At 37.5% G+C, this 27,476-nt stretch overlaps 1 protein-coding gene and 1 long non-coding RNA gene across 4 annotated transcripts; both read left to right on the forward strand.

The window, feature by feature from the left end:
* The first annotated feature begins 4,586 nt into the window (after positions 1 to 4,586).
* On the forward strand, positions 4,587 to 14,196 carry LOC149016107 (uncharacterized). Of its 2 annotated transcripts, XR_016173520.1 has the most exons (6): positions 4,587 to 4,739; positions 4,898 to 5,002; positions 5,097 to 5,159; positions 13,336 to 13,434; positions 13,521 to 13,719; positions 13,825 to 14,196. It is a non-coding gene; the product is annotated as an uncharacterized LOC149016107 (long non-coding RNA). The 2 variants fall into 2 exon arrangements; XR_016173521.1 differs by lacking the exon at positions 13,825 to 14,196 and having other exon boundaries at positions 13,521 to 13,804.
* A 4,427-nt stretch (positions 14,197 to 18,623) lies between these two features.
* LOC149016108 (peroxidase 17-like) lies at positions 18,624 to 27,476 on the forward strand. Of its 2 annotated transcripts, none has more exons than XR_016173661.1 (6): positions 18,624 to 18,767; positions 18,906 to 19,016; positions 19,109 to 19,160; positions 26,702 to 26,816; positions 26,905 to 27,087; positions 27,194 to 27,476. XR_016173661.1 is itself a non-coding variant. In XM_089157240.1 (6 exons), the coding sequence occupies exons 4-6, from the start codon at positions 26,769 to 26,771 to the stop codon at positions 27,263 to 27,265; spliced, it is 303 nt and encodes a 100-aa protein (XP_089013366.1). In that variant the 5' UTR covers positions 18,624 to 18,767; positions 18,909 to 19,016; positions 19,109 to 19,160; positions 26,702 to 26,768; the 3' UTR covers positions 27,266 to 27,476. The 2 variants fall into 2 exon arrangements, 1 of the variants encoding a protein (XP_089013366.1); XM_089157240.1 differs by having other exon boundaries at positions 18,909 to 19,016.

Below are 27,476 nucleotides of genomic sequence, written 5' to 3' on the forward strand. Positions count from 1 at the left end.
TCTTTACAAATTGAGAACTTGAGAATTGTAAGGTGGTAATAATTCAATAGGCAACGTAAAATTTCTCAAATGAGGTTGGTTGTGCTTATAAAGATGGCATTCAATTGCTTGGCCTAACCTCCCAACGGATAAATTTTTTCTCCCAACTTTCAATCCAAATGGACATTCTTCTTAATCAGACGGAGCTCCGTCTGGGAAGTAGCCTTTAAAACACTCTTTAAACCAGACGAAACTCTATAACCAGATGGATGACTATCTGGCTTAGACAGACTTCTGTCTACAGCACAAAGTGCACATTAATGTGCATTCAGGGACTTGATTGGGTTTTTAGGGATTTCTAGCCAACCCTAGGTCTCATACACTCTCCTAAAATGTCCTAAGTCAATCTAATGACATAATATGTGTGTAATTGAGTGCACTTACATAAGGTACATGTGGAGGTGTCCTAAGTCCTAAATTTTTCTAAATCTTTAACTTAACTTCATTTTTACATCTTTACTTTGATCTTGATGTTCATTTTGACTTAGGTTCCTTGTCCAACTTGACTTGACCTTGACTTGGGCTTGAGCATCTGGTGAGTTGGGTCCATTTGGTCCACTAGCTTTTGTATTGAGTTGGACAATCACAACTTAATATAAACATTAGTAATTTGTGTTTGTTATCATCAAAACTAATGGAGGATTTTGTAGCAATGCTGACATGACATTTCCCAATAGTGTGTATGTTTGTTATGGGTCATTAATGATTTTGCAGTGTATGAGAATTTCTTAGGATGGAATATGAAAGGTGCTTGTCTGGCCCATGTTGCAACAAGTATATATCCTTATGTTGGCTAAAATTTGGAAGGAAGCATTGTCACTTAAGTCAGTCATATCCTTCATCACAATCACAAACTTCGGTTGTAACATAAAAAGTTTTGATGGCCACTAGGATTTTTTGATATAATTATGCATTTTTTTTTTTTTTTTTTTTTTTTTTTTGTAGCAGATATAATTGTGCATTTGGTCATTCATTTAGCTCAAGAGGCAAGTGTGGCTAATCCAATACACTATTTTTGGATGTATCCAATAGAAATGTTAGTTTTTAAAATGTCATTTAAATGATACATCTTGTTAATATTATGCCACAATTATTGTTAAAACTCATCTTAAATATTGTTTTATGTAGGCTCTTCAAGCGACTTAAAACCAACCTGGCCTAGCCCTCCCCGACACTATGTTGGAAATTTATCTAGTCCATTTCTGACAAGGAAATGGACCATCCATTTTCTTGTAGATGTATGACATGTATTCCAACATAAAAAATCTATTTATAAGTCACATCAAATAGTTGCGATTATATATATATTTTTTAAATAATATGACTTATTAAGGGACATCAACCTTTTGATGTGATATTGGGACATCAACCTTGTTAGAAATGGACAGGATGTTTCCACACTATGTTAGTTTAATTTAATGAAGGCTATATTTAAAATTTAAAATGGTTTATCGAGTATCCCTTTTGTTTTGGTATGTAATAATCAAGCATCTCTTCTTATTTGGTAAGTAACAATCTCAATATCCCACTAACCCTAAGTATCTAAATATATTTTCATAAATTTCACAAATAAAAAATTATGTATGATTTTCCTTAAATATCTAAATATAGTGGGCTAATCAAGGATTTAAATATATCTAAAACAATCAAGGCATTGAATATATGTAAGTCAAGACCTTAATATATCTAAATATTAGGGCTTTAAATTTATCTAAATTAGGGAGACAAATATTATGGTTAAATATTTAAATATATCTAAATAAATCAGTGTCAATCAGGGCCTTAAATATCTAAAGATATTTCCATAAATCTAACATTCCTAAATATATTAGGATTAATCAGAGCAGGCCGAGTTTAGTCAAGTTAGGGTTGCGGATTTTTAAACCCTCATAGGGGTGGGTAGGGCTTAGGTTTCAATTTTAATCTCTATGATAGCGGTAGAGTTTAAGGCTAGCCCAACCCAATCCAACCTATTGACACCCCTACTTTCTAAGTTTCTTAAGGTCGTAGTCGACAGAAAGAGAATGAAAACAACTATTTCTTTTAAGAGAAAAAAAAAATGTAAATTTTTTTGTTACAGTTAACTAAGTGTAGTACTATAGTTTAACAAATGGGTAAACAAACAGAGCAAATTTGAAGATTATTTGGAGTTGTTGAAAAATATAAAGATGTCATGTCATCAACTAACTAACGAAATTTAATTGCAGGGGACATTAGTAATGAAAACTAATGTTCAATTAATAATTTAAAAAAATACAGGGTATGAGATAGCAATTAAGCTATAGTACAAGGGGCAATAGTAATTATATATCTCATAAAAAATATTTTGTTTGCTAAGTTGTAACTTGCAAGAACCCCATCCTAATTTGTTTACATCTCATTATTATGCTTCAACACTTTGTTGTTAATTGGGGAACAAAGTCGGAGGTGAAGGGATGCGTCGACAATGTCCAACAGCTAGGATGTGTTAGGAATTCTTTATACACTCATAGACCCTACACTTATTATTGGAACCCTAAGTCTTGAAGACGCATCTATTTCTAATTAGTTCTTTTGCGAGTATAGAATAGTTCCTTTCTGTTTTCTGAAATAGGGTCCATAATTTCATCCCTTTCTAAAGTGGTGATGTTTTCCTGGAATTCCTCCACTTAAATATTCAATTGTACCATTAGATGCATTTTTGAATGGTTCAGCCTCACATGTTTAGAATTATGGAACATTTGGAGCCCTTTCTTGCTCTTTGTGGCAGATATGGGAAGAAGAGGGTTAGGGGGTAAAGACAATGGCATGAGGATCAAAGCTGGATTGAATTCCATAATAGGTGGCTAGTGGCAAAGGTAGAGAATGGAATTGCTTCAGTGCTGTGAATGGTGTGGATGAATTAATCTCGACCACCCATTTTGGTTTTCTTTTTTTTCACTTTTTAAACTACACAACTGAAACCCAAAAAAAAAAAAAAAAAAGGGAGGTCAACCACCTCTTTAAATTTGGACCATTCGCAGCACAGTGTTGCGCATTTAATGTGCAACACTGAAGCCAAATCGGTAGAAAACGTAGGAAGTTGGGGTAAACAATTGTCATTAGGGGTGTTAATTCGAACTGTTAAAATCAAACCGCACCGGCCCATTATAGCCCCAACCGGCCGGAACCGAACCTTAATGGACTGTGTTTGGGCTGAGGGTGGCAGAGCCTGCACCAACCTGAAATTGAACCGCAACCTGTTATAGCCCATTTTACAAGCCGTTTTGTAATTTTACATTAAGTAGTACTTGAATCATTATATTACCACTAGGTAGTTGGTATAGACAATTAAAAAAATGATGCATTAATTCAAAGATCTAATAGTCATTCTACTACTTAATATCTAGGTTTTTTATTTTTATAGGATGGGTGGATTTTTTTAATAAAAATTGACGAATAGTAACTTTGCTTTTCATAGAATTTTGGCTTTTGTTGTAAGATGTTCAATTATTTCTTCTTCTTTTTTTTTTTTTTTTTTTTTTTTTTGTTTTTTGTTTTGTTTTTGTTTTTTTTTTTTTTTTCACCATAAACTGTTAGTCAACCTGAATCTAAACCATTAGTTAGCCCAAACCAAAACTGGCCAGGAACTGTTATTTTGCTAATGAGCCGTGTTTGGGCTAGCTGTTTTCAGCCCGAAACCGCCCCAAACTACACCGTTGACACCCCTAGCTGTCAGTGAGTTTGCTTTATAATTTTGAAAAAATTAGGGGTTCTTGTAAAATAAGAAATTTATATTTAAACCCTTACATTTTGTTTCACAATCCTGAGATATGCTTTAGGTCTGTGTTAAAATCCATATAAAAGTTAGGCGGTTAGGCCTGCTTTCATTAAAGAATAAATAATAATAATAATAATAATAATAATAATAATAATAATAATAATAATAATAAGAATTTTAGAAAGAAAAAAAAAAATCGGTGTTAAGGTGGGTCTCACAGGTAGACCTATAAACGGATCGGATTCGGCTCGGATACACCAGGATCCGAATCCGAACTCGATTAGCAAAACTGCTATCCTAATCAGAATTCGAATCTGGCAGAAATTTAGAGGAGGCATCCGAATTCGAATCCAGAACTTTATCGGATATCCAATAAAAATCCGATCCGATAAACTATCCGATTATCTGCCATTTTTTGTCAAAAATGTTTAATACTTTACTCTAAGCAAATAAATTTTTTTTTTATTTTTGATTATCCGATTACCAGTTTTGAATCCTATTATCATCCATTTTCAGAGAAAAAAATGTTGAATACTTTACTCTATCTGGATATTATCCGATCCAATAAGCAATTATCCGAATCCAAATCTGGTTGCTTAACGGACGGATACGAATATTTTTTGTAAGAAAAATTTCGCATACGAACACCCTAAAACGAAGAAAATTTTCGCATACGAACACCCTAAAACGAATACGAATGCCCATTCGGAGGCGGATTTCAACTATCCATTGACTGGTCTACCCACAGGTGGGGGTTGTATCCCCTCTCTCCATTGACCTACCTATAAATCGTCATTTTGAGATGGAAGATGCTGCCGCTTACCAGTGGACATAAGTTCGCTTTGTCCGAGGTAGAGGATCACATCTGCATCAATCTTCGCAGCTTCTCTCTCATTTTGGTCTGGTAGCGTGGTTTAGCGTCTTCTCGGTTCTGGTCTTCAACCACTTTAGAAGCATTAAGGTAAAAATATTGCTCTCCACTTCTCCCTTTAGGTTCCATCTCTCTGTGGGTAATTTTTTTATGTTTTTCCTTATTTACGATATTAAGAACGGTGATAGAAGGTTTTTACTCAGATCTTACTTGTTAGTTTGAGTTATCATTCGATTGTAATCTAGCAGGCTATCTAGAACCGCAAGGTTATGGTGTCTACCAATTGGTTTGTCATGGTAGCCGATGATGCAGAGTTTCTGAAAGGACCACATCTCTTGAACTCTAATTACAAGGTATTTTTTTCTTCCATTTTCACCCTTTCCTACATACATCCACGAGTTATTCGTTGTTTATCCACGGGAGTGATTGTTAGTTTTTACATTGCAGTTAATCAATCATATAAAACATGTTAGCCCATATCGGATCGATGATTTACCAGGAAAGCTTAAGGTTTGTGTAGCTCTTTTTTGATGTAGTTTTTTTTTCAGCTAGAATTTACATTCTGTGTCTCTGTGATATTTTTCATTTAGAATTTATACCGTATGTAGGTATGAGAGATTCTTTTTTGTTTTTCCAATTACATTTCAAACTCTTTGTGCATGTGTCTGTGTTCTTGCGTATGTATACGTGTGGTAACATTGAGATGACACTGTAATGCTCCTTAAGCTGAAAGCTATGATTCATTTCCATTTATAATCCAAGAGGTGCAAGAACCCAACTCTAAATACAAGATTTCTTACATCTAATGGATTACAATTATAATTATGTCTATAGGAGGGGGAGAACACCTTCACTTGCTTTTCAAGGATTTGTCCATTTCAAGCAATGGCCGTATTTGCTGCTTACGTAGAGTATATGGCAGCATTAAATTTTTAAACTTCCTTAATTGCTTGCCAATAAAACAACTACGTCATTATTTACATATTCCCTCCTCCATTTGTCACCAACTGGATATAGACCACGTAAGATTGATCCTAATTAAAAGCGGTATAGCCTTAATTGCGGTGGAAGTGAATGCAGTATTATTCATTTAGCAACGAATATTTTACGACTCCTATTTGTAAGCTGCTAGCAGTGGCATTAATTACCATGTCTAGTTGGTTCTCATTAAAAATGGTGAAGTCTATAATCATCAAATGGAGTAACTATTTTGTATTTAATGGTTTGTATTTTATTTTCGTTGCTTTGAATGTGAGTATGCACAATCAATAATATAAAACCCCTCTGTCTAGCACTGTCGGGCAGTGGTTATTGAGCCATTTCTGAAGGTTCAGGAGGCCTGATGTAATTCCCAAATTGAGGTCCAGTCTTCAGGATCACTTAGGTTGAAATCAGCAGTAAATTAGGGTTCTTGAACCCCTGCAACTATGACTTCTTAGGTAAATTACAGCTGGACGGCAGCTTCTTAGGCTTGAATTGCCCTACAGCTAGGGTTTCTGGAGGTCTAGTGTGATTTCTGGTTGAGGGGAAAGGAGAATAGGGTTTGGCTGATAGGTATAAGGGTTTTAATAAAACCATGTCTGAAATCAGTTATTTAATATTCAAATTGTATTCCAAAATACTAGGGTTTAAGTAATTAGGGTTTTCTCCAATTTAGGATTTCTAAAGGATGACTAGGATTACTGTTGGGGTCAAAGGTAGGGTAGGGGGGAGGGAAAATGATCCCAAAGTAGAATAGGGTTGGGATTTGGGTTTTGTAAAATATGAGTGAAACTAGATTAGGTTTCAAATGCTTTTAAGAAAAAAGGGAAATTTTGGGTTCTAGAGTGAAGGGATAAGAATGAGGTAGGGGCCTGAATGTAGGGAAGGGGAGGGGGAATTTGATTCCTAAAGGAGGGTCGGGTTTCAGTATGGGGTAAGGGAGATCTAAGGAGTTAGCTTTCGGGGAGTTTTCTGGTTTGCATGCGGTAATTTCTCTGCATCCATCTAGCAAATTTGGTAGCAGTTATTATGGTGCTGTCTTTCATTCATCTTGACTAGAGAATATGCATTGTTTTGAAAGCAATTAGGTTGAATGTGAAATTATATATTTACCAGTGGTACTATGTTATTGCCTTTATTTGTGTATGTAATCAAGAGCAGTAACATCTTACTCCTATTTGTGGACTATTTATTGACTCTTCTCTGCAATTGCTGAGCAGGGAAACATTTTCCTTATATATTTGGTAATTTTCTCCTTTCTTTTTTCCCCATTAGAGTTGTTCTTCCTCTTTTTGTCAGTAGCATAAAAAAATATGAGTTCATGATTTCATAGTTGGTTGACTACAATAGATTAGAAAGAGCTTGGTCTCATTTTTTTAATTTTTAGGGGTAGAAATGGGTCTATATATTTGAGCGTGACCCACGCATGGCATCAACATTACAACTGTCCTGAAACCATGGAACATCATTAGGCTAAAGAGTTCTGCAAGCTAAGGACACAACCTTACTAGCAAGAGAGTCAACTATTGCATTACACTCTCTATTAACATAGCATAAAGAAATCTTTTCAAAAGTTTGGGCCAAGGAAGAAATATCATAGAAGATATTCTGGGCTTCTACTGGGCTTTCTGCTCCAGTGTTGATGAAATTCACCACTTCTTTTGAATCTGATTCCAGAATAATTCCTTTGATGTCCCTATCCAAGGCCAACAGAAGGCCTACAGAATGCCTTCTCTGATAGCAATGACCTCCCTGAGAAGAACAGAGTCAAAAGGAATTGGGTTAGATAGTCCAGTGACTGCCTCTCCCCTTGCATCTCTGATGACAACCCCAACACCACTTTTACCTTCATTTAATGCTGCATCCACATTCACTTTGAAGATATTTGGTGGAGGGTTTCTCATTTTAATGGGTCATTACGAGCTGATGGACCTCTGTCCTCCTGCTCCGCTACACCATTACTTCCATTACATCTTAGATAGTCCTTCACTTCAAACATAGCTTTGTCAACCACCTGTTGAGGAGAGAATTGAGATCCTTTTAAAGATGACCTCATTTCTAGCCACCCAGATGTACCAAGGGATGTATGCAATCTGAGAAGTAAGCTCTTTGAAGACCTGCGTATCAGCCGGAGAATCAACTTCCAATTCTTAATGGCTTCAATTCTCGAAGGGTTCTGTGGAGGGTTGAAACTTGAAGTGGTTGAAAACCAGACCCTTCTAGCAAAATCGCAATCAAACAGTATATGGTTTGTACATTCCAACGAGTTATACCGAGTACATTTCAAGTCAATGGGGATATTCCTTTTACTCAACTCCTCTGCAGAAGGAATGGCCCCTGCACAGGCTCTCCAGAGCAAATTTTTGGTGTTGCTGGACAACTCCAAATGTTTTTCCAAACCACAGGATCAACTGTTGTTCTACCTGAGGAAGAAGAAGAAGGTCTAGCATGTCTTTCCCTCTCCCTCAGGTTGATGATGTGGTGATATGCTGTTTTCTCAGAGAAAATTCCATTCCTTGCAGGGCGCCAGATCTGTTTATCTTCTTAACTCACCACCCCCAGCCTTATCTTCAAAATAGCCTCAGCATCATTAGAATAAAAAACTTCTCTGATCAAATCTGCCTTCCAAGTTCTTGTCCCTTCATTAATAAGCTCTGCTACCAGAATAATTCCCCTCCTATCTTTGTTATGGGATTGAACTCTGTAGCCATGATTGGACAAAATCCATTGGTCATCCCACCCTTTAATTGATTTGCCGTCTCCTACTCTCCACACCAAACCTGAGACTAGAATCTTCCTTCCTTCGATCACACTCTTCCAAGCCCTTGAAGGAGAAGACCCGACTCTGTTTCTAGAAATCCGGAGTTGGGAAAATAGATCTTTTTCATCATTTCAGCCCATTGAGATGTTGGAAAATTCCAAAGCTTCCAGGCAAGTTTGCATAGAAGAGCCAAATTTTGAGTGTAAGGATCTTTATTCTTGCACAACCTGTCCCAAGAAACCCATTAGATTTTCCTTTTATCTTCCTTCTCCCCCCCCCCCCCCAATAGAATGTAATAGTATCCTTCTTAATCTGGTTGTGATGAGCTTTTGGCAGCAGAAAATGTGAAGCTGTATAATTATTCATGGTGAGCCCTGCTGATTTGAGAAAGATTTCCTTACCTTCTAGAGAAAGCAGGTTCACTTTCAATCTTTGAAGTCTGTTGCTTATTTTTTCTTGGATTTCTCTAAATACCTCTCTTTGAAGCTTTAAATTCCGATGGGAGACCCAGGTATTTCTTAGGGAGACCACCATAAGGTATTTTTAACACCTTTGAAAGCCATCTCTTGAACCTTGGAGCTGTGTTAGGGCTGAAATAGATCAAGGATTGCAGGCAGAATTTGATGTTCTGAAATTCCCTCAGAGAAAATTCAGAGAATAAAACAGTATCATCTGCGAATAATAGATGTGACGGAGGATTAGTTCTATTTCTGATTTGAATCAGAAATGAGACCTTGTTGAGCAACACTTAAAGCTTCGGCACTAATACAAAGATGGAAGGGGAGATGGGATTCCTTGCCTAATTCCTCTGGTAGGCTGAACTGCATCCCTAACTGAACCATTAACCATCATCTGGTATGAAACTGAGGTAAGGCAAGACATAACTAGCTTCACCCATTGCTCTCAGAATCCCAGTTTTATCGAAGTACCTTGAACAAACCTCCACTCAAGCCTACTATAGGCCTTTTTCATGTCAAGCTTGAGAGCCATGACCTTCCTTTTCCCTTTCTTCCTTGATTTAATGTAGTGAAAGCATTCATGAGCTATCAAAACATTATCTGAGATGCTTCTATCGGGGACAAAAGCAGATTGGGATTGATTGATAATCTCTAAAATGCCTTTTAGCCTGGTTGCAATCACCTTGGTGGCAATCTTCACTGTGATATTGCATCGGCTGATTGGTCTAAACTGATCAGTGGTCGCCGGTTGATTCACCTTGGGGATAAGACACATCAAAGTAGAATTAATAGCATGAGGCATGCTGCCAGAAGAAAATAGATCCACTACAAACTTGCAGACATCCTTTTCAACTATTTCCTAGAATTTTTTTAATAAAATATTTGCGGGAGACCATCAGGTCCAGGAGACTTGAGGGGAGCCATGGCTGAAATAGCTGCTTTAATGTCCTGTACCTGAGGGGCTCATCAGCATGTGATTATTATCATTCACTTTCGGTTGTACAGAGGACAAAACCACCTAAAGTGAATCTCATGAATACCTTCCGAATTAAAGATATCAGAGTACCTGTGCAGTACCCCCTTGTGTATCTCCTCCTCAGAATCAGACCATCTAAAAAATGAAGCTGAGGAGGGAGTTCTTTGTCTTCACCAATGTCCAACTTACTGCAAATACCTCTCTGTCCGACTCCTCTACGTGAGCCTTCTTGATTATCTTGTTCTTTGGCTTTGTGACCTTCCCAGTAGCAGGTCTTAGAGTATAAGGCTGAATAACATTTCTTCTGCGGGCCAATCTCTTGAGACTTCTACTTCCTTCAGCACTGTGAACACCTCTAGGAATTTCTTGGGTCAGGTTAGGTAGGAGGTCCAGGTAGTGGTTCATGTCTTGGTTGGAGCTAGCAAATGGTCTGATGGTTCCAGTGAGCATGCTTTGGATTTTGATGGTAGTTGGTATAGGGTTTGAAAATGGCGTGATTTCAGGTTGAACTGGTGGCATGATCTGGTTGGTTTGTTCAGTGGCTAAGGGGAGAATGGTACCAGGATTTGAAGTGGGGTTAGGGTTGTTTTGATGAGTGTTTGGTTGGTGATTGTAATGTTTTACAGGATAGGCAATAAAGGGAGAAGCCTAGCAGAATTGTCTGGTAGCTGGCTGAGATGGGACTGAAGGGCAGCAAGGATTTGTGCTGTTGGAAGATTCATTGGTAGTGGTGTTTCCAAAAGCTGGGTTATGCAGATTGGGAGAAGCAAAAGGTTGGTTAAGATCCATGGGCAGATACCTAGGACTGATGTGAAAAATCCTTGGATTATCCGAGGGTTAACGTCCTCATTAATGGGAGTATTGGGATTGGGTTGAGCTTCACCATGTCTCTTTAGGAGAGGGGGGTTATTGGGTTCTGGGCTTTGTCCTTGAGATCAGTTAGGGTTTGGTGGCTCGCTCCCTGTAGCAGTAATCGCCGGGAGACGAAGGGTAGATCTGGTGAGAGGTGTAGGTTGATCTTGTGGTTGGGACAGAATGTTAGGGTCCAAAAAGGAAGCTTCCTCCAGTGCTCTAGCATTCGTGGTGAAAGCACATATAGAAGCAGTGTAGGTGCATTGTGGAAGTTCTGGGCAAGAAGCAGCCATCCCGCAGTTATGCTGTTTCTGGTGTTCCTTCTTTGAATCATGATATTCAGAACAGTGCTTCACATCGTGACCTAATCTGCCACAGAAATAGCGTAGAGTGGGAAGTCTCTCAAAGCTAATTGCAACTGGAGCCGATCCTCCTATCTTCAGTCGCACACCAATTTCCTTTCTGAGAGGTTTGTTCAGATCCACCATGACTCTGCACCTGAGGAAAGGCTTTCTACTTCCATCTCTAAAACCTGGGATGAGCATGATCATCTGAGGAGTGCCAACCCTTGAGGCCAACTGCACACCCAGTTTCAGGCTAATAATCTCCTTGGGGACACCATTTAAGTGAATCCAAAACTTGTTTGTCAAAACTCCAGTTTTCTTCATCATTCCATTTCTCCAGAACTATCAGGTTACTAGACACTGACAAAGGCAACCCTTCGAGAACATTCTCAACATCCAGGGAATGATTAAAGTTGAAAATAAATAGCTGAGGGCTGTATTGACTAACCTTCACCTCCTGCATTAAATTCCAAGCTTAACTAGGGCCTCATTAACTGCTTGAATCCTGAATGGTTTGCCGTTGAGCACCTTCCCAACTAAGGTTAGCTAGGATTGACTTCATGCTTAATCTCCAGGGTATCATTGTACAACACATATCCGTCATCTTCATCATCTCTTGGATCCTCTGTTATGTTTGGGTTTCGAGAGCTTGACGGCGGTAAGAGAAGAGGGGGACCTTTCTGCATTGTAGAGGAGGGAGTTGGGTAGAAAAAAGAACTAGCAGCCAGGGGAATCACATGCACATGGCAGAAGAAACTATTCACTCACAGGGAGGACTTCTGTGTTTTTGGTCTAACTTGCTATGTAGTGTGTAAAGAAATCTACATATTCAGGTTATTAAAATAGTCAGAATAATAATGAGCTTAACATTGTTGTTTGCATATGATATTATAATCCGCCTTCCCTCATTGGGAAAACTAAGAAGATATGGTTGAACATGCGATGACTTGTTCCAACCAGTTCCTCAGCTAGATGTATGTTTGGTTTTTTTTTTAATCTAGAGGTGATGAAACATACCCTAGGCAAATCCAGAATAGCATAGCTCTTGCTCCTAGTGCCTATTCCTTGAAATGAGATCTTTGGGTGTCCCTATGGTATACATTGATAGTTAAGAGAGATGAGAGAAGAAGGTTGAAGAAGGAGAAGATGATGAGATATGAATGTAGAATGTTATGTTGTAGGGAAATTATCTCTGCCACACCTATTAACATAATATTTAGAATTACATAAAACTCCCTAGGTAGATGAAATGTAGAAAGAAAATGTAAAACATTGAGTAATAAACTAGTTCTCGAAGTACCCCTAATACATAACTCTTAATGTTGTTGAACATTGGGATATGGCTGAGTAGTTGAATCGTGCATATGCTTTCCTGAACAATAAGAGACTGCTGCTATATACACACACACGAGCACATACACATGCTTCAATTTTGGTTGCAGTTCTGGCTCTTTTGGTTTTTGATTTTGTTCGATTTGGCTTGGTGTCATAAAATCCCAAACTCAGATTAATCCAATAAGATTTCAATTCCATTTAAAAATTGGCACCTCTATGCTATTGCATCAAGCTTCATCTATCTACATTACGACATTTGGCATTACCATTAGTGAAAAAAAATTTCTATTTGAGAGAAATATTGGCCCGGTACATCCCCGAGGGAGAACGGACCAGAGTATGTCTCTGAAATCCATTATGTTTCTTGTTAGCTCCGTCGTTTGTCCATTTTTTCAATCTATTAAAAGTTTATATTCTTTTTCATCTTCTGAATGTTATTCCTTTGAAAGATTTAATGAAGTTGTACTTAGTTCTTATTTCCTCTGTTTTTAACCTATTCAAATTGGCAACGGAATGGAGTTTATTGTAATGTTAAAACAGCTTATTTAGTGCTTGTGCTCTAGTGATGTGTGCTGAAAGTGAGGGTGTCGAAAGTAATTTGCAGCAGTTCAGTACAGAAGGATTACATTTTATCTGAACTTATATGTGTTTTTTTCCCTTCCTTTTTTTGGTGTTCAATCCCAGTTGTCTACTTCTTGTAATCTAAGTAATTTATTTTTATAAGTTGAATAAAAGAGGGAAAAAATCTAAAAGGGCACAAGGGTATTCTGTTCTTAAAAAATACTAAACCAATGTAAACCGTTTGGTTATCAACAGTGTCTTTAATTGGTCTTTTTTGAATATCTCGGGGGAGGCAAATCCCAAGCCCCTACCAAATATCACGAAGATGTCAACCTCTACATTTGCTCTGTGGATTATCTCCCTCTTCTTTATGTCGACTGGCTGCTAAAGCAACATTGACACTCGGTTTCTTATGCAGAAAGTTGCCCGAAGCAGAATCATGCGCAAAGCAATGATCAAAGAACCGAGAAATGCCACATCAGTTATGCGGTTTCAATTCCATGACTATTTTGTGGACGTAAGCCTACCTCTGTGTTTGATTTGATTTCTCATTTTCTTCACTAATTACTGCTTTATGTCATTAGCTTTGTTTAATCTTTGTAGCCTTGGAGGGTTGTGATGCATCGTTGCTCCTGGGCCATACACCTAATATAATCAGAGAGAAAGAATCTCTCTCCAGTATCAACTCACTCAGATCATATGAAGTCATCAATGATGTGAGGGAAGAGTTGGAAAATATCTGCCTTGGGTTGTCTCAGGCGCAGATATAGTCATCATGGCCTCCAGAAATGCAGTTGTATTGGTAATAAGAACTCCTACGCAAACCCAACTCAAGAGAATAACTTGAAAATCTGATCCCTTTTCTCTTTTCCTCAGAAATTCTTATTTACTCTTTTTATTATTGCAGACTGGAGGACCCTACTGGGAAGTCAAGCTGGGAAGGTTAGACGGCTTAACAACAAGGCAAGAAGACTTCAGCAAAATCATGCCAAGCCCAAGATCCCCTGCAAGCAAGGTTTAAAGTATCGGTATCGAGTATCGTATCAGTCATGTGATTTTAAGAGACATATTGTTCCGTATCGAGTATTGTATCGTTCTGACAAATGAATTTTAGTGTAATTCAATAGAGAGACATATTGAGATGTATCGTATCGGTTGTGTCAAATATTGATACGTATCGTATGGTATTGTGGGATACTTTAAACCTTGCTTGCAAGTGCTTTTTTGATGCTTTTATTTTCTCATGTTCCAGGCGTTCATTCTGGGCTGGAACCTCTTGCACCATTTCTTCCAATGTACATATATTCATTTTTCTTACGTGTGAAAATGTACAATTTTTTCTTTATTTAAATTTTGTTGCCTCCAACAAAACTGAAAACGGGGAATTTAATTTCTTATTTTTGTTTCAAGCAATGTGTGGATAACTTGTTCCATAAGCCATCTGCATCAAACTAGGTCCTTGTCAATGCAATTGAATCTTATCCATTTTGGTATACTAATGATTGATCACTCTCTCTTTTTTGGGTAAACCATAAGGAGGATGTATGGTGGCACCGCCTTTTGCTAGGGAATGTTTGGAGCATTAGCTTTGTGAACTACCAACGCAAGCACTGGTCCCGATAGCATAGGTCCACCAGGGGTTTAGTATAATCTTTAAAAGCCGGTAGTGACTCAATGCTCAGGTTAAAGCGCACACAACTATTCAATGTGAGAAACAAAGGAGCAGAGAGAATTCGAACATGGGACATAGGGGCTACCAAGCCACTTGAGATCACTCCTCTTGGCTATCTATCTGATAATTGGGTCAAGATATTTGCATGTTAATGAAAGATGAGTCATTTCATGGTTAAATAACTGAAACTTAAAGCTATAGGATTACCCAATTGGATTCAAATACTAGGAAAATTGAATGGGCTATGGTTTCTTCAAACTATAAGCCACTCTTTTTCCTTTAGAGTTATCTCTTTTTTTTTGCCTCTTTATTAGTTGGGTTATCAAACCTTATTGAGAGTGATCCCCTTATAAGTTAGTGTTCCACACCCTATTGAGGAGCCACTATTCAGATTGCATGTCTCATGGAAGTATTGTTCAAGTAACCATTGATCAGATTGTGTTTATCAGTTTGAGGAAGAATTGATCTCAGAAGAAGTACTTCACTTTTGGTACAACAATTAACTTTAACTTCCTTTTGTATGAGGCCTTCAGACCAACTTGCAACATCTCAACTAATCCTCAAGAAGGATCAAATTAAATTAGGGAATGTTCCAAGAAAATTTGAACTCACGGCCTTTTGTATAGATGGAATGAACCTACAATACAATGCAGATATCAAAACAAGGTAGGTGCACTATTCAATAGGACATGTACTTAGTTCTCTGAGTTAGTTACGTATACCACCAGGAAGATTCGAACTTAACCTCTTCACTAAGAACTTTTGGTCATTGCCAATAAAGCAAACCTTTTGGTGGTAACCCTTTAGTGTTCGTGAAAAAAAAAAGTGCAATGAGAGGTTTTTTTGATCATTTAGCTTTGGGAGATAACTAGGCACTAACCCCAACTGTTATGTTGTTAGTCATATGAATTTTTTTTCCCCACATACGTGACTCAAGCATAGTTTTGGCCCATTCTAAGTTAGACAAATGTATAAAAACTCAATTGTAACAAAAACAGAAATTTTGAATTAATCGCAATAGGTATCATGTAAGTGTAGCTAATTATATAAGAGAAATTTCCAGGGCCCACTTCCTGAGTTACCCCTTCAAATTAAGTGAAAATTTCTCCAATTTATTCATTTTGAAAAAGATTTATCTGATAAGATGTTTTAAAAAAGATTTAGTGCTATTTTTTTTCCGCCAACCAATATTTACTCTAAACTATCCAAATTATCCTTCTAAATAAGTTTATTTATATATAAATTTTAGTTTTTCTTTTCGAACCTTTTTAGAAAAAAAATTCTCCCTAATTTAATTCTTAAAATTTAATTACACAATCTCACATTTAAAATTTTTATTTTATATAAATAAAATTTATTTAATTTTTTAACATTTTTAGAGAATCTTTTCCCTAATTTAATTTCTAAAAGTTAATTACACAATCTCACATTTACAAATTTTTAGTAACTTACTCCTAAAAGTTAGTTACTAATACTCATAATTAATTTTTAAAATAATTTACTTTTAGAATTTTTTTTTTTAATAATCTCTTACAATTTTTAAATGTTGAATTTATTTTTAGTCTACGACTGAAGACTTAAATGTTTAAATGTGTCATACATATTTTATTTCTATCTTTGTTTTTCAATTTTCATTGCACTTTGATTGGAGACAATCAACGACAATAGGACTTGGTGATACCTCAAGAAGAATTTCTCTACAACAAGCCATAGAATTGCACTACAACCAAGAGTCCTTTCGAGATGGTCTATGTGCATAATCCAATTACTCCTTTAGACCTCACATCATTGTTAGTTCTCAAGTGGTTCAACTCAAATGCAAATGAGCATGCTAAGCACGTTAAAGAAGTGCATTCATGGGTTCATGACTATATCAACAAACAGTTAATGAAGTACAAACAAGAAGTGGACAAGCACATAAATAACGATTGTCTTCAAAGAAGGTGATTCAGGATTCATCTCTGAAAATAGAGTTTCCCAGTTGGCAAGCTACACCTAGAGTTAATGGACCATTTAACATTCTTAAGTGCATTAATGATAATGTTTACAAAATTGAGCTATTGGTAAGTACAATGTTTTTTACACTTTTAATGTAGTAGATCTATCACCTTATCATTCAGACGAAACAAACCTAAGGTGATTGATACAAGTGAAGACGATACATAGTCGAGAACAAATCTTTTCCCAGCAAGGGAGAATGATGCAGACGGAGTGGCACATGGCGCACCTTAGAGTCTCAGAGTTGGAATGAGCTGAAATTCGATCCATTGGTTCGAAACGAGCCTGTGAACAATGCTCATAGATTTGTAGTGATCGACGTCGTTTTTTCATGTTTTGGCTGTTTGGCTCCATTTCTTTGCCGTTTGGCATCAGAAAGACTGAGATATTATGAGGGGATGACTGATAAGCATGACATCATGATATATTTGTGAAAGTGAACTGCCCAGTGGAGTAGGCTGAGTTGAGTCAGGTTAGGGTTGGGGATTTTTAAACCCTCATAGGGGTGGGTAGGGCTTAGGTTTCAATTTTAGTCTTTATGATAGCAATAGAATTTAAGGTTGGCCCAACCCAATCCAGCTTATTGACACCCCTACTTTCTAAGTTTCTCAAAGTCGTAATCAACAAGAAGAAAATGAAAGCAACTATTTCTTTTAAGAGAAAAAAAAATGCAATTTTTTTCCTTCTATAGTTAACTAAGTGTAATACTATAGTTTAACAAAAGGGTAAACAAACAAAGCACATTTGAAGATTATTTTGGAGTTTCTGAAAAATATAAAGATGTCGTGTCATCAACTAACTAACGAAGTTTAATGGCAGGGGGCATTAGTAATGAAAGTTAATTGTTGAATTAATAATTTTAAAAAATACAGGGTATGAGAAGCAATTAAACTATAGTACAAGGGACAATAGTAATTATCCCATAAAAAAATATTCTTGTCTGCCAAGTTGCAATTTGCAAGAAACCCATCCTAATCTGTTTACATCTTATTACTATGATGGCTTCAACACTTTGTTGTTAATTGGGGAACAAAGTCAAAGGTGAAGGGATGCGTCGACAATGTCCAACAACTGGGAGGTGTTAGGAATTCTTTATCCACTCAAGGACCATGCACTTATTATTGGAACCTTAAGTCTTGAAGACACATCTATTTCTAATTAGTTCTTTTGCGAGTCTAGAATAGTTTCTTTTTATTCTCTAAAATAGGGTCCATAATTTCATTCCTATCTAAAATGGTGATGTTTTCTTGGAATTCCTCCACTAAAATATTCAATTGTACCATTATATGCGTTTTCTTAATGGTTCAGCCTCACATGTTCAGAATTAAGGAACATTTGGAGCCCTTTCCTGCTCTTTGTGGCAGATATGGGAAGAAGAGGGTTAGGGGGTAAAGACAATGGCATGAAGATCAAAATTGGACTGAATTCCAGAATAGTGGGCAGCGACAAAGGTAGAGAATGGAATTGCTTATTGTGTGGATGAATTAATCTCGACCACCCGTTTTGGGTTTTGTGTTTTTTATTTATTTATTTATTTATTTATTTATTTATTTATTTATTATTATTTTTTGAAACTATACCACTGAAACCCAAAAAAATAAAAGAACAAAATGGGTGGTCGACCACCTCTTTAAATCTGGACCATTCACAGTTCAGTGTTGCGCATTTAATGTACAACATTGAAGCCAAACGGTAACACATGAAGTTGGGTAAACGGCTGTCAGGGAGTTACTTTATAATTTTGAAAAAATTAGGGGTTCTTGTAAAATAAGAAATTTATATTTACATTTAAACCCCTACATTTTGTTTCACAATCCTAAGATATGCTTTAGCAAAAATAAAAGAAGATACGGTTTAGTCTGTGTTAAAATCCATATAAAAGTTAGGTCTGTTTTTATTAAAGAATAAATAATAATAATAATAATAAGTATTTTAGAAGAAAAAAAAAAAAAAGTCTGTCGCACAGGTGGGAGTTGTACCCCCTCTCTCCATTGACCTACCTATAAATCGTCATTTTGAGATGGGAGATGCTGCCGCTTACCAGTGGACATAAGTTCGCTTTGTCCGAGGTAGAGGATCACATCTGCATCAATCTTCGCAGCTTCTCTCTCATTTTGGTCTGGTAGCGTGGTTTAGCGTCTTCTTGGTTCTGGTCTTCTACCACTTTAGAAGCATTAAAGGTAAAAATATTGTTCTCCCTTTAGGTTCCATCTCTCTGTGGGAAAAAAAATTTATGTTTTTCCTTATTTACAATATTTAGAACTGTAATAGAAGGTATTTACTCAGATCTTTTGAGTTATCATTCGATTGTAATCTAGCAGGCTATCTAGAACCGCAAGGTTATGGTGTCTACCAATTGGTTTGTCATGGTAGCCGGTGATGCAGAGTTTCTGAAAGAAGGACCACATCTCTTGAACCCTAATTACAAGGTAGTTGCTCTTCCATTTTCACCCTTTCCTACATACATCCACGAGTTATTCGTTGTTTATCCACGGGGTGATTGTTATTTTTTACATTGCAGTTAATCAATCATATAAAGGATGTTAGCCCATATCGGATCGATGATTTACCAGGTAAAGTTTAAGGTTTGTGTAGCTCTTTATTTATGTAGTATTATTTTCATCTAGAATTTACATTATGTGTCTCTGTGATATTTTTCATTTGGAATTTATATCATATGTGGGTATGAGAGATTCTTTTTGTTTTTCCAATTACATGTCAAACTCTTTGTGTATGTGTCTGTGTTCTTGCGTATGTATACGTGTGGTAACATTGAAATGACGCTGGAATACTCCTTAAGCTGAAAGCTATGATTCATTTCCATTTATAATCCCAAAGGTGCAAGAACCCAACACTAAATACAAGATTTCCTACATCTACTGGATTACAATTATAATTCTGTCTATAAGAGGGGGAGAACACCTTCAGTTGCTTTTCAAGGATTTATCCATTTCAAGAAAAGCAATGGCTGTATGGTGGCATTAACTTTTTAAACTTCTTTAATTGCTTGCCAATAAAACAACTACGTCGTTATTTACATATTCCCTCCTCCATTTGTCACCAACTGGATATATACCACGTAAGATTGATCCTAATTAAAAGCGGTATAGCCTTAATTGCGGTGGAAGTGAATGCGGTATTATTCATTTAGCAACGAATATTTTACGGCTCCTATTTGTAAGCTGCTAGCATTAATTACCATGTTTTGTTGGTTCTCATTAAAAATGGTGAAGTCTATAATCATCAAATGGAGTGACTATTTTATATTTAATGGTTTTATTTTATTTTCATTGCTTTGAATGCGCATATGCACAATCAATAATATAAAACCCCTGTCTAGCACTGTTGGGCACTGATTATTGAGCCATTTCTGAAGGTTCAGGAGGCCTGATGTGATTCCCGAATTGACGTCCAGTCTCCAGGATCACTTAGGTTGAAATCAGCGGTAAGTTAGGGTTCTTGAACCCCTGCAACTACGACTTCTTAGGTAAATTACAGCTGGAGCAGCAGCTTCTTAGGTCTGAATTGCCCTACAGCTAGGGTTTCTGGAGGCCTAGTGTGATTTCTGTTGAGGGGAAAGGAGAATAGGGCTTGGCTGATAGGTTTAATAAAACCATGTCTGAGATCTGTTATTTAATATTGAAATTGTATTCCAAAATACTAGGATTTAAGTAATTAGGGTTTTCTCCAATTTAGGATTTCTAAAGGATGACTAGGATTAAGGTTGGGGTCGAAGGTGGGGTAGGGGGGAGGGAAAATGATCCTAAAGTAGAATAGGTTTGTAAAATATGAGTGAAACTAGATTAGGTTTCAAATGTTTTAAGAGAAAAGGGAAATTTTGGGTTCTAGAGTGAAGGGATAAGGCTGAGGTAGGGGCCTGAAGGTAGGGAAGGGGAGGGGGAATTTGATTCCTAAAGGAGGGTTGGGTTTCAGTATGGGGTAAGGGAGATCTAAGGAGTTAGCTTTCGGGGGAGTGTTGTGATTTGCATGTGGTAATTTCTCCGCATCCATCTAGCAATATTTGGTAGCAGTTATTATGGTGCTGTCTTTCATTCGTCTTGACTAGAATATGCATTATTTTGACAGCAGCTAGGTTGAATGTGATATTGTATATTTAGGAGTGGTACCATGTTACTGCCTTTATTTGTGTATGTAATCAAGAGCAATAATATCGTACTCCTATTTGTGGGGATTTTTATTTGCGGCAGCCGCGGTTGGCTGCCGCCAATGGTCCGGATTTAACCACGATTACAGAAAAGAAACGAGCAGCTGGGATTAAAAGTATGGGGATATGAATGTAAATAATTTTTTTCTCTTTTACAATCAAAGGTTTTCAATTTTAAAAATTTACAAAACTAAATCCTCATTCTTTTCTCTCCATCGGCCTGACCTTCACCGTCAAGCGAAGTGAAAGAAGCCCCAATCTCATCACTTTTAGTCTCTCTCCATTTGGGTTTTTGGATTTCTGTCTTTCTTATTTGGGTTTTTTGGAATTTTGTCTTTCATTGCTTGAATCTGTCTTCATATCTTGTCTCTCGGATCTCCAACATGGGTAAAATCTCCAGGTCGAAGTCCATCACGCGAAAACCAAAAATTCAGATGGTGGGACTGTTAGTTCAGTAGCGGAACATGTGGAACAGGAGAAAGTGGGACCCGTAGAAGCTAGTGTTCCGGCGGAGATAAATTCCGGAGAGGCTGAAAGAATGGATTCTAGGGTTTCTGTTCAAGACGCAATTATGGAACCTGTGACGACGGGCAGGGGAGTGATACCTGAGGTTTCTTTTGGAGAAACATGTAGAAATTCGGAAGCTGCTGTTAAGGGCTTTCGCTCAGATTTTGAATCTTTATTTTCTAAGGTTGATGTAAATTATGAAACAGCTAGGGCATTAAAGTATCGATTCAGAATAGGAAAAGGTTTGGGGGAAGGTTAAGTCTCATCCAATGTGGCCTGAACAATTCTATAATGAAGCATTTGCATCTCCCTCTGTGAAGAGAGAGGGTTTTGGTTGCTGTCTTCAGATCTCAACAATGATTCTTCGTAAAACCCAAAGGGACTTAATCTTGTAAATTTGATAAATATCATGTTTAAAGAAGTAAAACAAAAATTATTTATTTACACTTAAGATATTTACAACCGTTGGATCTCATTCTATGCACGTGGCAAAATCGTAACCCTTGGCTGCAGGCAGCAGGGCTGCCGCAAATAAAAATCCTATTTGTGGACTATTTATTAACTCTTCTTCTCTGCAATTGCTGAGCAGGGAAAACATTTTCCTTCTATGTTTGGTATTCTTCTCCTTTTCTTTTTTCCCCATTAGAGTTGTTCTTCCTCTTTTCATAGATTAAAAAAATATAAGTTCATGATTTCATAGTTGGTTGACTACAATAGATTAGAAAGAGCTTGGTCTAACTTTTTTTTTTTTTTTTTTTGGGGCGGGGGGCAGTAGAAACGGGTCTATATATTAGTGCGTGACCCACGCATGGCATCAACATTACAACCGTCCTGAAACCATGGAACATCATTAGGCTAAAGAGTCCTGTATGCTAAGGACACAACCTTACTAGCAAGAGAGTCAACTATTGCATTACATTCTCTATTAACATAGCAAAAATAAATCTTTTCAAAAAGTTGGGCAAGGAAAAAATATGATAGAAGATATTATGGGCTTCTACTGGACTTTTTGCTCCAGTGTTGATGAAATTCACCACTTCTTTTGAATCTGATTCCAGAATAATTCCTTTGATGTCCCTATCCAAGGCCAACGAAAAGGCCGTCTCTGATAGCAATGACCTTCCCGAGAAGAACAGAGTCAAAAGGAATTCAGTTAGACAGTCCGATGACTGCCTCTCCCCTTGCATCTCTGATGACAATGCCAACACCCTTTTTACCTTCATTTAATGCTGCATCCACGTTCACTTTGAAGATATTTGGTGGAGGGTTTCCCATTTTAATGGGTCATTACGAGCTGATGAACCTCGGTCCTCCTGCTCCGTTATACCATTACGTCCATTACATCTCAGATAGTCCTTCACTTCAAACATAGCTTTGTCAACCACCTGTTGAGGAGAGAATTGAGATCCTTTAAAGATGACCTCATTTCTAGCCACCCAAATGTGTACCAAGGGATGTATGCAATCTGAGAAGTAAGCTCTTCGAAGACCTGCTTATCAGCCAGGAGAATCAACTTCCAATTCTTAATGGCTTCAATCACCGAAGGGTTCTGTGGAGGGTTGAAACTTAAAGGGGGTGAAAACCAGACCCTTCTAGCAAAATCGCAATCAAACAGGTTGTGGCTTGTAGATTCCACCGAGTCATACCGAGGACATTTCAAGTCAATGGGATATTCCTTTTACTGAACTCCTCTGCAGAAGGAATGGCCCCTGCACAGGCTCTCCAGAGCAAAATTTTGAATTCTTGGTGTTGCTGGACAACTCCAAATGTTTTTCTAAACCATAGGATCAACTGTTGTTCTACCTGAGGAGGAAGAAGAAGGTCTAGCATGTCTTTCCCTCTCCCTCAGGTTGATGATCTGGTGATGTGCTGTTTTCACGGGGGAAATTCCGTTCCTTGCAGGGCCCCAGATCTGTCTATCTTCTCTACTCACCACCCCAGCCTTGTCTTCAAAATAGCCTCAGCATCATTGGAATAATTCTCTGATCAAATCTGCCTTCCAAGTTCTTGTCCCTTCAGTAATAAGTTCTGCTACCAGAATAATTGCCCTCCTATCTTTGTTATGGGACTGAACAATGTAGCCATGATTCGACAAAATGCATTGGTCATCCCACCCTTTAATTGATTTGCCGTCTCCTACTCTCCACACCAAATCTAAGACTAGAATCTTCCTTCCTTTGATCACACTCTTTCAAGCCCACGAAGGAGAAGACCCGACTCTGTTTCTAGAAATCCGGAGTTGGGAAAATAGATCTTTTCATCATTTCAGCCAATTGAGATGTTGGAAAATTCCAAAGCTTCCAGGCCAAGTTTACATAGAAGAGCCAAATTTTGAGTGTAAGGATCGTTTTTCTTACACAACCTGTCCCAAGAAACCCATTAAATTTTCCTCTTATCTTCCTTCTCCCCCCCAATAGAAAGTAATAGCATCCTTCTTAATCTGGTCGTGATGAGCTTTTGGCAGCAGAAAATGTGAAGCTGTATAATTATTCATGGCTCACCCTGCTGATTTGAGAAAGATTTCCTTACCTTCCAGAGAAAGAAGGTTTCCTTTCCATCTTGTAGTCTGTTGCTTATTTTCTCTTGGATTTCTCTAAATACCTCTCTCTTTGAAGCTTTAAATTCTGATGAGAGACCCAGGTATTTCTTAGGTAGACCACCATAAGGTATTTTTAACACCTTCGAAAGCCATCTCTTGAACCTTGGAGCTCTGTTAGGGCTGAAATTGATCAAGGATTTCTGTTGATTGATCTGTCGACCACTAGCCGCACGGTAAAGATCCAGGCAGGATTTGATGTTCTGAAATTCCCTTAGAGAAACTTCAGAGAATAAAACAATATCATCTGCGAATAATAGATGTGACAGAGGATTAGTTCTATTTCTGATTTTGATACCTGAAATGAGACCTTCTTGTTGAGCAACATTTAAAGCTTCGGCACATAATTCAAAGATGGCAGGGGAGATGGGATCCGTTGCCTAATTCCTCTGGTAGGCTGAACTGCACCCCTAACTGAACCATTAACCATCATATGGTATGAAATTGAGGTAAGGCAAGACATAACTAGCTTCACCCATTGCTCACAGAATCCCAGTTTTATCAAAGTACCTTCAACAAACCTCCACTCAAGCCTACTATAGGCCTTTTTCATGTCAAGCTTGAGAGCCATGACCTTCCTTTTCCCTTTCTTCCTTGATTTAATGTAGTGAAAGCATTCATGAGCTATCAAAACATTATCTGAGATGCTTCTATCAGGGACAAAAGCAGATTGGGATTGATTGATTATCTCTAAAATGCCTTTTAGCCTGGTTGCAATCACCTTGGTGGCAATCTTCACTGTGATATTGCATAGGCTGATCGGTCTAAACTGATCAATGGTTGCCGTTTGATTCAACTTGGGGATAAGACACTCCAAAGTAGAATTAATAGCATGAGACATACTGCCAGAAGAAAATAGATCCACTACAAACTTGCAGACGTCCTTTTCAACTATATCCTAGAATTTTTTGATAGAATAGTGGCGGGAGACCATCAGGTCCAGGAGACTTGAGGGGAGCCATGGCTGAAATAGCTTCTTTAATATCCTCTGTACCTGGGGGGCTCATCAACATGTGATTATTATCATTCACATTCGGTTGTACAGAGGACAAAACCTCCTAAAGTGAATCCTCATCAATACCTTCTGAAGTAAAGATATCAGAGTACCTGTGCAATACCTCCTTTTATATCTCCTCCTCAGAATCAGACCATCTACCAGAGCTGAGCTTCAATTTCAAAATTCTGTTATGAGGCTGCATTTGAAGAGTAGTGAGTGGCCTGAAAAAACTTGGTATTTTTATCTCCTAACTTCAACCAAAGCTCTCTAGATTTTTTTAGCCCACATTTCCTCCTCCTAGAATAGCTCCACTTCCAGCAGACTTAACAGAGACCTTTCTTTATCCTCATTTTCGTCCAAAGGATTGCTAAGCACCTCTTCAAGCTTCCTCAATAAATCTGAAATTTTAGCTTGAACATGTCCAAAAGTAGACGTTTCCACTCCGAAAACACTTGTTTAACATTTGGGCTTTTAGGAGTAAGGTATCTCTTGCATTTTCAGTACCTTGAACAGACCAAGCTTGAACCGCTTTTGCCTTATATTTTTATGTTGAAACCACATTGACTCGAATTGAAAGGGACGGACTCCTGAGCTTCCCCCCCCCCCCCCATAGTATCCACCATCAAAGGGAGGTGGTCTGAACCTACTGCATGTTGAACCACCACCGAAGCATCTTCAAATTTGTTTCTCCATTCCGCATTGGATAGAACCCTATACAATCTTATAGAATGTTATGTTGTAGAGAAATTATCTCTGCCACACCTATTAACATAATATTTAGAAATACATAAAACTCCCTCGGGAGGTGAATAGTAGAAAGAAAATGTAAAACATTGAGTAATAAACCAGTTCTCGAAGTACCCCTAATACATAACTCTTAATGTTGTTGAACATTGTGATATGGCTGAGTAGTTGAATCGTGCATATGCTTTACTGTACAATAAGAGACTGCTTCTATTTTGGTTGCAGTTCTGGCTCTTTTGGTTTTCGATTTTGTTCAATATGGCTTGGTGTGTCATAAAATCCCAAACTCAGATTAATCCCGTAAGATTTCAATTCCATTTAAAAATTGGCACCTCTATGCTATTGCATCAAACTTCATCTCTCTGCATTATGACCTTTGGCATTACCATTAGTGAAAAAAAAAAAAAAAAACTTTTATTTGAGAGAAATATTGGCCCAGTACATCCCCGAGGGAGAACAGACCAGAGTATGTCTCTGAAATCCATTATGTTTCTTGTTAGCACTATCATTTTGTTCATTTTTTCAATCTGTTAAAAGTTAATATTCTTTTTCATCTTCTAAATGTTATTCCTTTGAAAGAATTAATGTGGAAGTTGTACTTGGTACTTATTTCTTCTGTTTTCTTTCTATTCAAATTGGCAAAAGAGCGGAGTTTATTGTAATGTTAAAACAGCTTATTTGGTGCTTTTGCTCTAGTGATGTGTGCTGAAAGTGAGGGTATCAAAAGTAATTTGCAGCACAGAAGGATTACTTTTTACCTGAACTTTTATGTGTGTTTTTTTCCTCTTCCTTTTTTTGGTGTTCGATCCCAGTTGTCTACTTCTTGTAATCTAAGTAAATTTAGTTTGATAGGTTGAACAAAAGAGAAAAAAAATCTAAAAGGGCATAAGGGTATTCTATTCTTAAAAAATACTAAACCAATGTAAACTGTTTGGTTATCAACGGTGTCTTTAATTGGTCTTTTTGGATTCCTCGGGGGAGGCAAATCCCTAGCCCTTGCAAAATATCACGAAGATGTCAGCCTCTACATTTGCTGTGGATTAGCTCCCTCTTCTTTATGTCGACTGGCTGCTAAAGCAACATTGACACTCGGTTTCTTATGCAGAAAGTTGCCCTGAAGCAGAAATTGTAGTAAGACATCATGCACAAAGCAATGATCAAAGAACCAAGAAATGCTGCGTCAGTTAATGCGGTTTCAATTCCCTGACTATTTTGTGGACGTAAGCCTACCTCTGTGTTTAATTCAATTTCTCATTTTCTTCACTAATTACTGTTTTGTTATGTCATTAGCATTGTTAATCTTTGTAGGGTTGTGATGCATCGTTGTTCCTGGGCGATACACCTAATATAATAGAATCTCTCTCCAGTGTCAACTCGCTCAGAGCATATGAAGTCATCAATGAGGTGATGGAAGAGTTCGAAAATATCTGCGTTGGGGTTGTCTCAGGCGCAGATATAATCATTATGGCCTTCAGAAATGCAGTTGTATTGGTAATAAGAACTCCTACGCAAATCCAACTCAAGAGAATAACTTGAAAATCTGATCCCTTTTCTCTTTTCCTCAGAAAATCTTATGAACTCTTTTTTCTTATTGCAGACTGGAGGACCCTACTGGGAAGTCAAGCTGGGAAGGTTAGACAGCTTTAACAGCAAGGCAAGAAGACTTTAGCAAAATCATGCCAAAGCCCAAGATCCCCTACAAGCTAGGTTTAAAGTATCGGTATCGAGTATCGTATCGGTCAAGTGATTTTATTTTAGAGATGTATCATTTTGTATTCAATATTGTATTGTTCTGACAAATGGGTTTTAGTGTAATTTAATAGAGAGATGTATCGAGATGTATTGTATCGGTTGTGTCAAATATAGATACGTATCAGCTA

The sequence above is a fragment of the Hakea prostrata genome, chromosome 5 (genome assembly GCF_041222555.1).
Source record: "Hakea prostrata isolate BN-2017 chromosome 5, UWA_Hpros_2, whole genome shotgun sequence".
Taxonomy (NCBI): Eukaryota; Viridiplantae; Streptophyta; class Magnoliopsida; order Proteales; family Proteaceae; genus Hakea; species Hakea prostrata.